A 16915-nucleotide genomic window follows, 5' to 3' on the forward strand; every position below is an offset into this window, starting at 1 on the left:
AAAGCTTCTTCTTCTGGCTCATAAAATGTAAAATGACAGATTTATGGGGGGACAACAATGGGGGAAAAGGAGAAAAGGGGGAATATGAAAAAAAAACTCAACAAAAAAGGGGGAAAGAACAAAAAAATTAAAGACCCAGACCCTCCGACGAGGACAAATCAAAATCAACTGATAATCCTGGAATCGCGGGTTTCACCAGCTGCAACTCGACACGTGGCCTCTGCTGATTCTTCTCGTTGACACTAATTTTGACGGTGACCGGTTCCAACTCTCGGATCACCGGCTCTCCATTCACTTTCACCGCCATTTCCTCCGTATCGATGACGGTGTCGGAGCCCGGTTGTAGGACGATGATCGATTCGAGACCATATTTGGGGACGAACACCTGGAAAAGTCATTTAGAAAAACAATTTTTTTCGGATCCTTTGGATCCTGGATTCGGATCCTATGGGTTACTGTACTAGGATCTCGGATCCTATGGGTTACTGTACTTGGATCCTGGATTTGGATCCTACAGGTTACTGTTCCTAGATCCTGGATTCGGAACCTATTGGTTATTGCACTAGGATCCGGATCCTATGGGTCACTGTACTATGCCGGATTTGGATCCTATGGGCTACTGTACCTAGATCCTGGATTCGGATCCTGTGGATCCCGGATTCCGATCCTACGGGTTACTGTACCTAGATCCTGGATATGGATCCAATGGGTTACTGTACTAGGATCCCGGATTTCGATCCTGTGGGCTACTGTACCTAGATCCTGGCTATGGATCCTATGGGTTACTGTACTCGGATCCAAATACAGGATCTAGGTACAGTAACCCAATAGGATCCGAATACAAATTTTCAACACAAAATTTTTTTTTGGATGAATTTTTTAAATTTCGCGCTAATTTTACACACTTTTTTTTTGGAGCGCAGATGCTTCATATGGACTTTCTATGGCCTTGTGGGGAATCTGTTTCCGGTTATGAAGGTTATGTTGAACCATTCGGGCGCCAAACACTCTATGACTAATGAGGCGGAAAGAGTAAAGAAAGCGATCTGGCGTGCCTCGGGCGCTTTTTTTCTTTCATTGGATTTTCAGCCAAAATAGTCAGTTTTTGACCGTTTTTCTCGCTGAAAATACGCTATTTTTTGCCATTTTTCGGCTTCTTACCTGAATTCCATTATTCCTGACACCCATCACGAATCCTTCGCACGTCTCCACTTTACCCTTAAAGTAGCGAACAACGTTCAGTTGGACAGACGCTCTTCCAGCATACTGTGCTTGTTTGTGTCTGAAAAATTCAATTTTTTGAAAAAAAAAAACGGTCAAAAACTGCTCAAAAAACCGTTTTTTAGCACAAAAATTGGTCAAAAATTGCATTTTTTTCGTTTTTCTCGTAAAAAACGCAGTTTTGAACCGATTTTACTCAAATTTCGCCATTAATTACCTATAATTAATATTTCCACAAATTTTCGTGCATTTTGACTGATTCAGAAGACCGTGTTGGATATCGTCGGCACCGATTGCGGCGGCGAGAAGACGATGAACGATGACGTCGGCGTAACGACGGATTGGAGACGTGAAGTGCGTGTAGATGGAGCACGCCAACCCGAAATGTTGGTATTGGGGTACGGGGACGGTTCCTGGAAACTTTTTTTGAAAAAAACGCGTCAAAGGCGTCCCAGACGCCAAAATTTAGTAGAAACGCGTTAAAGGCGCGCCATCCGCTATAACGTCTTAGAAACGCGTCGGAGGCGCTCCAGCCGCACTAAAACTTCCTCGAAACGCGTTAAAGACGGCCCAAACGCTAAAACTGCCTAGAAATGCGTGCGTCAAAGGCGCGCCAGTCACTAACTAAAACATCTATAAACGCGTCAAAGGCGCACCAGACACTAACTAAAACTGCCTAGAAATGCGTGCGTCAAAGGCACCCCAGTCGCTAAAACTTCTTAGAAATATTTGCGTCAAAGGCGCGCCAGACGCTAACTAAAACTGCCTAGAAACACGGCGTCAAAGGCGCGCCAGACACTAACTAAAACTGCCAAGAAATGCATGCGTCAAAGGCGCGCCAGCCGCAAAAACTTCCTAGAAACGCGTCAAAGGCGCGTCAGACACTAACTAAAACTGCCTAGAAATGCGTGCGTCAAAGGCACCCCAGACACGCTAAAACTTCCTAAAAACGCGTCAAAGGCGCCCCAGATTTCGTTTTTCAAAGCAACCTTCCTGTCTTTTTTGCATTGAAAACACTCAATCTACCGTATCGGTCATGGTTGCACGCGCTCGGCGTACAATAAACCAGAAACACCTTAACGACGTCCTATTCAGAAAAAGGATTCAGAAGACGTTGCAAGGGGTTACTGTAGATTTTGAATTCTTTCGTCTTACCAGCAGAAAAATAGACGGCTTGTGTCATACAACGAGTCGTGAGCATTCGAAGAAGACGATTCAACATTGGATTCCGTTTATCGACACATCGGTTGAGAGAGTCGGCGAGCCCCTTACCGCTTTCGGTGAGGATTTCGAAGCCGCGGTGACGGGCGGCCTGGAAAACTTATTTTTAGACTATTTAGGGTTCAAAAATCGCATTTTGAAGGAAGAAATCGGTCAAAAACTGCTCAAAAATCGTTTTTCAGCTCAAAAAAGTGGCTGGGGCACCTTTGATGCATTTCTAAAGTCAAAAATCGCATTTAGTTCTGATCGATTTTCATCACAAAAACCCATTTTCTTAGATTTTGCGTTCAAAAATCGCATTTTTAACGAAAATTCCATTTCTCAAGGTTTTTACACTACTTAGGATTCAAAAATCGCATTTTTGAGGAAGAAATCCGTCAAAAACTGCTCAAGAAACCGTTTTCAGCTCAAAAATTGGACAAAAATCGCACTTTTTACACAAAAAAAAACCCAGTATTCTCGTAAAAACCGCAGTTCTCAGCCTCAAATTTGTCATTTTTTGGCTGAAAAACATGGATTTTCACCAGTTTAAGCCGATTTTACATCGAAAAACCTTGTTTTTTAGCCAGTTTGTCTCAAATTTTGCCATTTTTCAGATGAAAAACACGGATTTTAACAAGTTTCAGCCGATTTCTCGAGTATTGCTACAATATTTTCTGACAGTTAACCTTGAGCTATCCACAGCTATCTGGACGGTACATACAATTATTAATTCGCAACATCAACACAGAGTAGACACCCAATTAAATCATCTCTCTCTCTCTCTCTCTCGCCTTCTCTCTTCAATTTCCCTCAACAATTATCATCATATTCGAGTTGTATTGAGAGACTAACTTGTCCATCAAAATATTACATGAATAGGAGGATGAATGCATCGAATTCAGAAGGAGAGGGGGGGGGGAAATGTCAGAAATGTTAGAAAGGAGGAAATTGGATGAGCAATTGGAGGAAGAGGTTTTGAGGGGCTCGGAATTTTTGGGAATTCTTGAAACCAAAAACTTTAAAAATTAGCAAAAAACCTGCTGAAAATCGTCTTTTTCTCGACAAAAATTGATGATTTCGATCGGTTTTTGTCATTTTTCTGTTGATTTTAATGAATTTTCCGTAAAATTACTGTATTTTGAGTCTTTTTGACCGAATTTGAGCGATTTTCAGCCGTTTTTCCGCAAAATTACTCGTATTGAAGCAAATTTCAGACAAGTCAGTATGAATCGACAGAGCTTCCAAAATGTGTAAATGATTTATAGATGGGGGAGGAAATTGGATGATTAACTCGAAGGATTCTTGAAGAGCTATCAAAAAATGTTAATAATTTCAAGATAATTCCAGAACTATCAAATTGGGATCTCTACAAGAAATCTACATAATGGCTCGAAAATCATCTAGTAAAATCTGAAATTCTCTAACAATGGAAGTCCTCAAAGTGTCCTCTTTCAAACGCCTCAATAATTTGACACATTTCGATACTTTCGAGATCGTAGATTCCAAATCTAAAATGAAATTCTGCTAAATCCATCTGTAAACGGAGTTATGACCCGCCAAACTTCTCCTATCGTTCTGTAGCAAAAAAGCTTGACAATAGGAAAAGTTGGACGAGTCATAACTCGGCTCAAATTAGGTTTTCGCAGAATTTTATTTCAGATTCGGAATCTACGCACTCGAAAGTATCAGGGGTCAAATTCTTGAGTCGTTCGAAAGAGGACACTTCGACGACTTCCTTTGTTAGAGTATTTCAGTCTTTACTAGATGATTTTCGAGTCATTATGTAGATTTCTTGTAGAGATCCCAATTTGATAGTTCTGGAATTATCTTGAAATTATTAACATTTTTTGATAGCTCTTCAAGAATCCTTCGAGTTAATCATCCAATTTCCTCCCCCATCTATAAATCATTTACACATTTTGGAAGCTCTGTCGATTCATACTGACTTGTCTGAAATTTGCTTCAATACTAGTAATTTTGCGGAAAAACGGCTGAAAATCGCTCAAATTCGGTCATTTCCAGAATAGTTCAAATCTCATCTTGTGCACCCAATGTCTACATCCGATCTTCTCAGATCTTCTGGTTGTAAACTAATCCATATCCATATTATTCCCAATGTCAACAACCTGTGAATCTACCACGAGCCTCTCCCCGGTGTCACCTTCCCCTTCCCCCGATTATGACTCCTCGTCAATTGTTCTTATTCGTGCGACATGCGCCTCCTAGTAAGCGTCGCGTCGATGCGATACGCGTTCAACCGTATTACCATCTAATCTGTGGGAATGAGCGGCGGAAGTATTGGATTTGAATAGGAATCTTCCTTTTTAGAGGGGTCGTAATCCGATGATATTTTATTATGGAAGGAGTACTGTGGTCATCGGATGTGTTTCCGGAAGCTTAGGAATTTGGGGATTCTTGGAAATTCGATCGGTTTTTCAGGTTTTGAGCTCAAAAATGCTCGAAAATTCCGAAAATGGAGCTGAAAATCGAGTTTTTGAGCATTTTTCATCGCCTAAATCAAGAAAAATCGAAATTTGGAAACAAATCGCCTTTTTTGACGTCCGTGTGAGAAAAATCGCATTTTTCATTTTTTTTTCGGATTTTAGCTGCAAAAATCCGCTTTTCATCTCAAAAATCTCGAAATTGCAAGCAATCTAATTACCCAATTACCGATATCTCTTCAAAGCCGTGCCACCTATAAACACCGTGTTTACCGATAGCAACCCACCCTAAAACTTCCTATCCACAAACATCACAGACAAGGTCATACACGGATTACTGTACATGAGGAGGAGTAGCCGATGATGTTGTGTGCGTGTGTGATGAATGACTAATTATAGGGGGGTACCCTAATTAGGGTACTAGCTAGTAGCATAGGCTGTCAATAAATTTGGCAACATTATGATAGATGAGAGCGGTTTTGAAATCGGGGGGTCCCTTCCACCGGAAATAGTAATTTATCGTTGTGAAAACGGAAAAATCATATTTTTAACGTTTTTGTGGCAAAAAAGTACCGAAAATCGGGCAAAAATCGTAGAAAATCGAGGATTTTTGGTGAAAAAACTCAATTTTAGTCGATTTTCTATCGAAAAACCTCATTTTCCCGCTCAAAACCTGCAAATCCCCCAAAAACTATCTGAAAATTGGATTTTCAATGAGTTTCCAGATAAATGCCCGGATTCCTCTTAATTCCGACCATTTTCAGGTGAATTTGAAGGTTTTGAGCCCAAAAAAATTAGATTTTTCGATGGAAAATCGACGAAAATTTATAGTTTTGAGCTGGAAAAGTTGGATTTTTCAAATCTTTTCCACGAATTTCTATTCAGAATGACTGTTTTTTTTCTCCTTTTAGACCGATGGGTCCCTTTCCGTATTCCCAACCGGAAATGGTAATTTATCGTTGTGCAAACATTAATGTCCTCGAAAAAAGGCAGAGGACGATGACACGAAAAAAGGCGAGAATTAATCGGTTTCTTCTCAATTTTTTTTTGTATGGGAAGGACGAATCATTTCCGCTTTCTTCTTTGATGACACACACACAAATGTTGCTTTTTCTGGAGTATCGTCACTCGAAAGGGATCCCTTCTACAGTAATTTGTGCGGGTGTTCATGCTCCGGTGAGCAATTCGAAGAAAAGAGAGAGGGGAGGGGAATGGCTAATTGAATGAAGTAGTCGATGAAGAAAGAGCCGACAAAGAGAGTGGTGAAGTGGTATCGGTGGCTCAAAATAACTGACAAAACACAAAAAGAGGATTCGATAGAAATTGGGACTGAGAAGCGAAGGAATTGGGGATTCTTGGAATTCGGTCAGTTTTTACTGGTTTGAGCTCAAAAATGCTCGAAAAAGATCCACAAAACGTTCAGATATCGACTTTTTCACTGAAAAGGGCGGATTTTCAAAGTTTTAGGCTTGAAAAATGCACTTTTGGAGTGATGAAATGCGAATTCTCTTGCTAAACATTTTGGAGAATTTGCAGATTTTCCTTGGTTTAGACGAACGAATGATCTCTTAAAATACCGAAAATTTGCAATTTTATCGAATTCTAGTTAAAAAATGCTCAAAAATTCAATTTTCCGAATGAAAATTGGAAAACTTCTACGATTTTCGATCCAATTTTCAGATTTTCATCACAAAAATCATCGAAACTCTCGAAAAAAGCAGCGAAATTGCAACTGTTAAAAGTCAAAATGACGGGGAAAAGAGAAAATCCGTTTGAAGTGAGATATGAGACCTCAAAGTGCCAAAAAAAAACAAAAAAACCTAAAATTTTGGAAACTTTTTTGGAAAACATTTGAAAAGCTGAACAAATCCCATATGTTGGTCAGTTCTATCGAATCCAATCTAAATTCCATCCCTAAAACACTCCTTACATTAGGATGCCTACCTCAACCAATGGCTTATAGCTCTCTTTCATTGGCACCGGATGGCGACGCAAAAGCGCACAATCTGGATACTCTTCGAGAATCTTCTGAGCAACCTGAATATTGGCGAGAAGCATGAACTCCTCAACCATTGAATGTGTATCCAGATGTTGCTTTTCCATTACTTTCTGAAAAAAATACATAAAGATTCAAAGATTTGGAGGTAGGAATGAATGGCTCCGTGACATTTCGTAGCCTTTTTTGCCTCAATTTTTGGCTAAAAATAGTCAATTTTTGAGTAAAAATCGCATATTTTTTGACTGAAAATTGGCAATATCGGGCTGAAATCGATTGGTTTTCACAGAAAACGCATTTTTTGGCAAAAATAGTCAATTTTTGACTAAATATCGTTTTTTTTTGGCTTAAAACGCATTTTTGGCAAAAATGGTCTAATTTTTGGGTAAATATCGCTTTTTTATGTCTGAAAACACATTTTTAGACCGAAAATTGGCAATTTTGAGAAGAAAATAGTCAAATTTTGGCTGAAAATAGTCAATTTCGGGCTTACATTGATCAGTTCTCAGAGAAAACACATTTTTTGGCAAAAATGGTCCAATTTTTGGGTAAATATCGCTTTTTAATGGCTGAAAACGCATATTTTGACCGAAAATAGTCAAATTTTGGCTCAATATAGTCAATTTTGGCTGAAAATGGTCAATTTTGGGCTGAAAATAGTCAATTTTGGGCTAAAAATGCTTAAATTTTGGCTGAAAATGCTAAAATTTTGGCTGAAAATGAAAGAGTTTGATCACTGAAATGAGACCTTCGGTGTCTTCGACTCCCAATCCATATCAAATCGAACTTCACTCGACGCCAGAGTCAACGCTCCATTCGCCGTCCGTTTCGAATTCAACACTTTCGACAACTTCATCAATCCACGTAACCCTTGAGCCACATCATTCTGCTCACTCGGATCGTCGATAATCTCTTGAGCTCTCTCATAAGTCAGCGCTGCTTTCGATTTGATCAGTGACTTGTGATATTTGACTGATTGAATGTCGGCACTCGACGTCATTGTCCAGATGCAAGAGAACGCGTAACGCTCCTCTTCACCACGAAGTGAACACAGATTACTACTGAGAAGACATGGAAGCATGTCGATACGACGATCACACAGGTATACGGTAGTTCCACGTAGAGCCGCTTCATCGTCAATCGCGGTTCCTGTAGAGAACAATGTCTTTATGAAGAAAAATTTCAATAATTAGTAAAATTATCAGTGATTTTTCTTGAAAATCTCTAATTTATACTTTAAAAAACGGCAGACGAAGATTGATTTCATAGTTGCCAACAGGGACGTAACTCGATTAAAACGCAATATTATGCGCTGAAAAATACACCAAAATGTAGGTCTCGGCGGGCTCTATGCCTATGACCTACTACGGGCCTGGAAAAGTTTAAAAAAAAAAACGCAAAAATGATCAAAAAGCTATTCTAGGACAGACCGCGGCGTATCAACTGGCCGTTAATGTGCCGCGGCCCGCGCTAGAATAGTTTTTTTTTTGACAATTTTCGCGTTTTTTGACTAAAAAAGTAGATTTTAGAGGTTTTCGGCTCGAAATATGCACTTTTGGAGTGGAAAATTTTCAAATTTTTTTCAATCTCTAGGCAATGTTTTCGAAATTTCAATTTTCCTTGGTGTGGGCGACGAAAAACGCATAGAAACTCGATTTTTAACTCAAAAAGTCGGAAAGGATCTCGTAAAATAATGAAAATTCACAATTTTATCAAATTTTAGCTAAAAAATGCTCAAATATTCATATTTCCGGAAGAAACTCGGCTTGATACGCTGAAAATTGAAAAACTTCTACGATTTTCAATCTATTTTCAGATTTCAGTAAGTCATAAGTGCATATTTCGAGCCGAAAACCTCTAAAATCTACTTTTTTAGTCAAAAAGTTGAAAAACGCGAAAATTGTCAAAAAAACTATTCTAGCGCGGGCCGCGGCACATTAACGGCCAGCCATCCGTCGATATGCCGCGGTCTGTCCTAGAATAGCTTTTGATCATTTTTGCGTTTTTTAAATGACTTTTCCCGGCCCGTAGTAGGTCACATAGAACTCGCCGAGATCTACATTTTGGTGTATTTTGCAGCTCACAAGATTGAGTTTTAAGCGAGTTACGCCCGTTTTCTGCCGTTTTTCACAGATTTTGAGGAACAATCGCAGCACAGTTCTTACAACTGCGCTCCGCCGAAACGCCCTTTTTCTCTGCGTCTCTCAATTTCGTACTCTTTGGTTTCGGTAGAGCGCGGTTGTAAGAAGCGTGCATCATAACTTTCTGATCCAATCTCCCCTCTCCAATATACTAACCAGGTCTGACAAAATGCGTAACATCCGCAATATGAACCCCCACTTCGAACAAATCGTCTCCAATCTGTTTACAATGAAGTGCATCATCAATATCAGTACAACCAAGTGGATCCACAGAACAGATAGTGAGATGTCTCAAGTCAACACGAGGAAGTGTTCCCCGATTATCATTGAGATCCGGTTCCCATTCGTCTCTCGGCAGGCAATCGATAACTTGATCCGAGAATGGAGCATGTGGAATATCATGTTCTAGAAGGAGAACCTCATTTTCCGTCTCTCTAGATCCCATCTCCCCGATGGATCTAACATAATGACCCAATGGATAGAAAGAGTCTCTCGGCCAATGATCGATAGCCACCACAATCCGTTGTTGGGATAGAATATCCGCTTGTTCTGTCTCGATTCGAATCCTGGGAATCAGACGTTCCGCTGGACAGAATAAGTGTCTCCTGGCTCCTTTTACTGAGCTCGGCAACAACATTCCACAATATTGACGCCAATTTCTCTTGATAATTCCGACGACTTTCGCCGTCGGTACCGTATTCTTTTTGGATCTCTTGGCTTTCGGCTCCTCCTCGTTCTCATCTCCCTCGTCATTTCCCATATCGTCTGCTGTCTTCACGTATTCTTCTACGTCACGAAGACGGATTTTCTTCTCTGGACACGTCCATTGTGATTCTGGGAGGAGTTGAACGGCGACGACGTCACCGTTCACCGATCGATTGCAGTGGTTGCCTGAAAAATTGGATTTTGAACTGGAAAAATGGCAAAAATGGAGATTTTAAAGAGTTTTATAGGTAAAAATTATATTATTCTCTCAAATTTGATGTCAATGGGGAAAGTTTGATGAAGTTTGATCAAAAATGCTCGACAATTCCACAAAAACGTTCAGATTTATCAGTTCTTGGCACATTTTTTCCGGTTTTTGACTGAAAAAATGCTTGAAAATCGACTAAACGGTGGATCTTCAAAGTTCTAGACTCGGGAAATGCACTTTTGGAGTGAAAAATGCAAATTTTTCACTCGGACATCAAAAAAGACAACTTTTTTCCAAATTTCGATTTTCCTTGGTTTAGGCTTGGAAAAATGCTCAAAGACTCGATTTTTAGCTCAACAAGTCGGGAAAGGATCTCGTAAAATATCGAAAAGTTGCAATTTTATCGCATTTTTTAGCAAAAAATGATATTGCAAAACTTCTACGATTTTCGGATTTTAGCAGCAAAAAAACGCTTGCAACTGGACTTTCATCACAAAAATCATTAAAAATCTCGAAAAAGCAGCGAAATCGGAAAAAATGACTGTTTTTAAAAAGCCATTTTCGCGTTTTTTGCCACTTTTTCCTGGTCCGTAGTAAAGTCACACTTTTCACCCCAAAAGTGCATTTTTCGAGTCTAAATCCTTGAAAATCCATCTTGTAGACGATTTTCAAGCATTTTTTTCAGTTGAGAACCGGAAAAAATGTCCAAAACTGATAAATTTGAACGTTTTTGTGGAATTTTCGAGCATTTTGAGCTCAAACCAGAAAAAAACCGACTGGAAATCGAAAAACGTTGAGTTTTTGCGTCAAAAATTGGTATAATTAGCCAAAAATCACGAAAAACGAGTTTCCCGGCGTGTAGCATTCCCCAGACATAGAACTCTCTAAGATCTAATTTTTGGTATATTTTTCAGCTCATAATATTGAGTTTTAAGCAAGTTACGAGACAAAACTGGAAAAATGGTGAAAAGTATGCCGAAAATTGCAAGTTTATCAGGTTTTAAAGGCAAGAATTCTATTTTTCTCTCAAATTTCATATATTTTTATTTAATAATGGTATTTCAATGAAAAATATCAAATTTAAGAGAGAAAAACACCATTGTTTGCAATTTTTGGCATAATTTTCTTCATTTTTCCATAATCACAACCCTCACCAGTAATAAACCAAGAATTCAAGTGTTCATCAATAATAACCGTCGCCTCTCGATAATTCTCTCTCGAAACATTAAAAGTTCCCCTTTTAATAGTTCCATTCGCAATTCCCTCCATAATCTTATCATGTGACAAGTGTTCCTCAAACACTTGCTTCTCCTTATTGCTCGCTGAGCTCTCATAAGCGGCCATTTGATCGAGTAACGCCTGTTTTCCAGGTGTCTCCATATTCTGGATATACTCTTTCAAATGGAACACATCTCCATAGTGTTTTTCCATTCGTTTCTTTGAGTCTTCGTCGAAAACGAGTAAAACTGGAGTGACTTTCAGCTTCTCCCAATGAAGAGCGAGATAGTGTGCAGTGGTAAGCAACAACTCCTCTCCACGACTCACTTCTTCGAATTTCGGAGTGTCTGAGAACGTTTCGAAGTGAAATTCATTCATGAACACATGGAATCGATCTTTTCCTTCTCCCTCGTAGCACAACGAATTTATCTTTTTATACGCCGGAATCGCTTTAGCCTTGACACCTTCCCAAACTGTCTGAGTCACTATGATATCTCGCAACAACTCTGAATCAAATAGATCATAATATCTGATTAGAGATGTCGAGTCGATTATCAGTACGTGCCGCCCGATTTTGGAGTTTGTCACCGGATTCTCCGTCTTCAAGAGGGGATTTGAACCGTAGGCTTTGCATTCTTCACATTGAGCGAGTCCACATGGCAAATCGGTTCGCAGATAACGTTCGGCGGCTCTCTGAATTGAAAATTGGGATTTTTAGCGAAAATTGTATATTTTTGATCTAATAATAGCAGAAGAAACGGTGAAAATGGCTGAAATTCGCCTGAAAAAACCCGAATTTTTGCCGATTTTCAGCGAAAAATAGCCGATTTTCAGCGAAAACTGCGACCTTTTTAAAGCAAAATTTGCGGTTTTCAGCGAAAATTGCCTATTTTCACTCAAAAATATCGATTTTTAGCGAAAGTTTGAATTTTTTAGAGCAAAATTGTGATTTTTCAGCAAAATACTATTTCTTAAGCGGAAAATTGTGATTTTTAGCTAAAAATATCAGAAGAAAAGGTGTAAAAAGGCTGAAAAAATCAGAAATTCGCCTGAAAACCCGAATTTTGGCATATTTTTGTTCAAAAATGAATGTTTTCTCCGGCAAAAATTATGTTTTTCCCCGAAAATTTGTGATTTTTCAGCAAAAATTGTGCTTTTACAACGAAAATTATGATTTTTTGAAAAAACTTGCAACAAATTATGCGATTTTTTCAGCATTTTCAGGATTTTCTCACCTTGTAAACCTTTCCCGATCGATTTTTGAAGTAAGAAGTGTGCAGGACACAAGAGTGAATTCCACTCTGCTTGACGTTCAGGTCCATCACTGAAAAATGAGAAAATTAGGGGAAAAATAAGAGTTTTCAAGTGAAAAAGAGTATTTAAGCGTTGAAAAACACTGAAAACCTTTATTTACTATTTTTCCTAATGTTCGAAAAATTCTATTGCACTTTTTCAAGCGAAAACATGGTATAAAAACACATTTTTCAGTGTTTTGGGTAAAAAATCACGCTCTATCTGATTTTTTTAATGAAATTTACATCTGAACGCTAAAAACCCAACTTTTCTACGCAAAAAATTCGTCTATTAAAAAATTTTTTCGAACCAGTGTCGATTTACGGTAAACAACACGCGCTTGCGTAATTTCGGAGTGTCGTACTGAGAAAAATATTTTTATTTTTCTTTATTTTCCAGAATATCCTAGCTGAAAATCGTTGTTTTCCGATATTTTTGTACATTTTCTATAAAAAAAATCAGTTCTAAACGATGTAAAATATGTTATATCAAATAAAAAATCTTAATTTTCGTAAGAAATTAGCGATTTTTCGTCGGATTTTCATTTTTCACTCGAATTAATTTATTAAAAAAACCGGATTATTAGAAATATACAAACACAGGTCAACCTACACATACAGAGATCGATATCATGTCAATTGGGGGATGGGGAGGGAAGTGAATTGGCCAAGAAATAGAAAAATGCAGTAATAAACAAAAAGAAAGAAAAAAAGAAAGAAAAATGAATATATACAATGAAAAAAAGAAAAGAAAATGATATATATATTAGCAGTACACCCCTTTTACAACCGCGCTCCACCGCTAACGAGGGAGTATCGGTGAGAGAGACGCAGATTTTCGTAGCGAAAATCGGTCAAAAACAGAGAAAATCTGCGTCTCTCTCGCCGATTCTCTCTCATTTGCGGTAGAGCGCAGTTGTAAGAAGTGTGCCGTGCTAATTAATGATCGATGACGACTACTAAAGTGACGAGATATCGGGAACACTTGATGATCTACTCTTATACGATGGCGGGCGGCCCATGAAGTCTCCACTGCCACGTCGACTATCGCTAGTACTACTTTCAGCCATCAACTTCTCGAATCGCTCGTTTATTTCACTTTCAGCATCATCATCAATATCAATCGAATTCGCAACTTTTTGAGGTGATGGAGGTGGTGTCGTAGAGCATTCTGGAACAAAATCACACAATTCCTAAACCGCCGTGGGAATGCTCCGAGAACTACTACCTCCAGCCTCGAGATCCTTCTCCTTCTTCTCGAGTTTTGATCTACCGGTGAACCAGTTGGCCAGTTTCTCCAATGGACTTTTCTCGTTTTCACGGATTGGGAGGACAACGAACAGGGAGAGTTGCACGATGGCAAGGAACATTCCGATTCCGTTTGGGATCTGGAAATTTTTCGGTTTTTTTGGCTTTTTTCTTGAGAAAATCGGGAGTTTTTCGCATTTTTCATGCAAAAATTCGCAGTTTTACCGAAAACAACCGATTTTAATGGTTTTTGCTTGGGAAAATCAGATTTCCACTTTTTCTAATAAAAATCGGAAGAAAAAACCGAATTTTTTGGTCCAAAACTCGTTTTCGGGCCATTTTTAGTCGAAATTCCAATTTTTCTCGATTTTAGGACCTCGAGAACTCCAAAAAAAGTGGTTTTCTCTCGGAAAATCACTTTTTTGAGACTTTCTGCGGCAATTTGATCCAAAAGTGGAAGTTTTAGGCTGAAATTGTGTGAAAATCGCAATTTTTGTACCTAAAAATCTCAATTTTAGCCCGAAAAATGACGTTTTTTGCTCAAAATTCCGGCAAAATCGTCCAAAATGACCTTGTCAAAGAAGAGCGGACCAGAACACCCCCAGCGAGGTACCCAACTACTGTAGCCTATTATCTTGTTACAACCACGCTCTACCGAAACGCCCAGAAAATTGAGATTTCGGTGGAGCGCAGTTGTAAAAGCTGTGAACCGAGCTAATAGCTTACACAGGGGTGCAAGGTCCGCAACGAAAAGCTTTGAATTTACCGGCCGAGTCGCGTTGCGTGTGCGTCGCGTTTTTCATTGAAAAATACGACAAACACACGCTAAACTTGAACTTGGCACTCAGTCAAGTCCTTTTTTGGCACCGTGCCAACCGCTGTGAGACGGAGCGCGTTTACGTGACCTTGCGTTTTGCACCCCTGTGAGCTTAGTCTAAAAAAACTCACAATAATATAAATATCGGCGACCAAATTTCCGTAGAGACACCATTGCGAAGAGACCAGAAAATTGGCGACACACATTGGCAGCGGCAGTGTTGACACCTCTCGGTTCTTGAGGACAACTCCCTGAAATCATTATTTTTTCAGTTTTCAATGCTGAAAAGTTTTGGTTTTTTGTGGTTGTTGACCCCCCTATCTATTGTTCTCAGGTACGTGTGTGTCAAACTAGGTACATATCTTCAACATATGTACGTAGAATATGTCACGTGGTGCGCCAGGAGACAGGTTTTTTTTCGACGTCTTCAAAGAAGAAGTCACGTTGTCTTTCTTCCGCTTATCAAATTTAATTAGACAAAACGTGACAATGACAGTAAAGAATGCGGAAAATGGGCTTACCAATCCAGCTAGAGGCGCTCCGAAATTCATAATATTGAATGTCATACAAATGATGCCGAGGTAGTCGAGATTCGGCTTCACCGCCATCCACACAACCATTCCGCTAATCATGGACACCACGAGAATCAGTTGAAATGTGAACGTTTTCTGGAAACATTATCAGTGTTGAAGGTCGTTTCATACAGTACCATGCAGTAAGGTGTACAACTTTAGTCGTTTTTCAGTTGAAAATGACCAGAGGGTATTCACGGTATCACCTGATTGTCCCACTTAGTAAATTTTTCATGGATCATACAGATCAAACCTAGAGTTTCATTTTTGTAGTTGACAACTTTTTTGTACGGACACTCCCTAGCAAGTTATGGTCATTTTAAGACAGAAAATGGTCGATTTTTGCGATTTTTTCGCTGTCCCTTTAAGATGACCATAACTTGCTAGGGAGTGTCCGTACAGTAAAGCTGTCAACTACAAAAATGGAGTTCTACCTTTGATCTGTATAACCCATACAAAATTTACATAGTGGGACAATCAGGTGATACCGTAACACCCTCTGGTCATTTTCCACTGGAAAAAGGTTATCCATGTTCAATTTTGACATGATTCGACTGATTTCGGACTCAAAAACCTTACCTTAGGAAGTGAATAGACGAGGAAGAACACACAGTAGAACGCCATAAAACTGACGCCGACCACATTGACTATAATCATGGTGTAATCCATTTTCAGAAGACCGTAACGCAGCCAGAACGAGCCTCCGAGAACACCCATCAGGAACGGGACACCGGAGATGTCGCCGACGGCGCCTTGACGACGGATTTGCATACATATTGGTCTGGAAGCGATTTTTGATTAGAAAATGCAGAAAAATGCCGAAATTCAAGTCGGAAATTCGAATTCCCGCCCAACCTGTGTTCGGCGCGAAATATGAGTGAGCAAACTTGGAAAATCGAGTTTTTTTTCGCATTTTTCATAGCAACATTCCGATATCTTAGCTTTTTTCTTGAGAAAATTGTGTTTTTTTTCGCATTTTCAGTGGAAAAAAGCCGTTTTTTAAAGCTTTTTGCTGGGGAAAATTGTGTTTTTTTCGCATTTTCAGTGGAAAAAAGCCGTTGTTAAGAGTTTTCTCCGAAAAATGTCGAAATTCAACTCGGAAATTCGAATTCCCACCCAAACAATATTCGGCGCGAAAAAAAGGTGATTCAAATTTCTGAGTGGGCAAACTTGGAAAATCGCGTTTTTTTTTCCCAATTCTTGGGACTTATTGGTGATTTTATTTGGAAATTCAAATTTCCGATTGAAACACTCTAAGATTCCGCAATTTTCTCAATTATTGGAAAAAAACACTCACATTCCACAAAAGAAGAGCGCGATTGTGGTGGTGATTGCACTGATGGATAACACTTGCAGAACCACCTCTAACATTTTTGATATCTGCAATAAATAAATGGATTTGAAGAATGAGATATAGTTTGGACTGAAAACGCACGGAGATAACAAAGAGGCGAATAACAAAGAAATATATGGATATATCTGTCCACATTCGAAAATATAGGACACCAAAAAACACTGACGGAGAAGGGAAAAACAGAAAAGGGGGGAAGCTGAGAGAAATAGTGTGAAGAAGTGAGAGACAGAGAGAGAGGGGGAGCAGTCCCCCCTTTTTCTCTGTTCTTCGAAGGTTCTTTGCGTGTTGTGTTTACCACTTGTTAGCTTTCTCTAATGCAACATTTGAATTCACCATGGTCAGTGACCACTCTCTCCCAGCAACAAAACAAAACAACGCGAACGCTTGTTGTCTTCAAGTTGATCTATGAACCTTCTGGAGCACTCTAAGATAATGCGAAGAGGTCAACATGTGTATCCTTTTTTGGGTTGGTAGGGTGATGTCATTGGGGCGGCGGTGT

General features: G+C 39.3%; 2 protein-coding genes across 2 annotated transcripts; both read right to left on the minus strand.

Moving 5' to 3' along the window:
- Window positions 1-127: 127 nt before the first annotated feature.
- On the minus strand, window positions 128-12455 carry GCK72_016142 (uncharacterized protein; the record flags this gene model as incomplete). The annotated part of the gene is made up of 9 exons (XM_053731348.1): window positions 128-385; window positions 1162-1282; window positions 1439-1634; window positions 2377-2533; window positions 6810-6974; window positions 7610-8010; window positions 9159-9893; window positions 11070-11826; window positions 12369-12455. The coding sequence occupies 9 exons, from the start codon at window positions 12453-12455 to the stop codon at window positions 128-130; spliced, it is 2877 nt and encodes a 958-aa protein (XP_053586120.1).
- Window positions 12456-13384: 929 nt separating this feature from the next.
- On the minus strand, window positions 13385-16433 carry GCK72_016143 (uncharacterized protein; the record flags this gene model as incomplete). The annotated part of the gene is made up of 6 exons (XM_003091592.2): window positions 13385-13596; window positions 13654-13813; window positions 14622-14741; window positions 15012-15158; window positions 15642-15843; window positions 16360-16433. The coding sequence occupies 6 exons, from the start codon at window positions 16431-16433 to the stop codon at window positions 13385-13387; spliced, it is 915 nt and encodes a 304-aa protein (XP_003091640.2).
- Window positions 16434-16915: the final 482 nt, after the last annotated feature.

The sequence above is a fragment of the Caenorhabditis remanei genome, chromosome IV (genome assembly GCF_010183535.1).
Source record: "Caenorhabditis remanei strain PX506 chromosome IV, whole genome shotgun sequence".
NCBI classification, from domain to species: domain Eukaryota; kingdom Metazoa; phylum Nematoda; class Chromadorea; order Rhabditida; family Rhabditidae; genus Caenorhabditis; species Caenorhabditis remanei.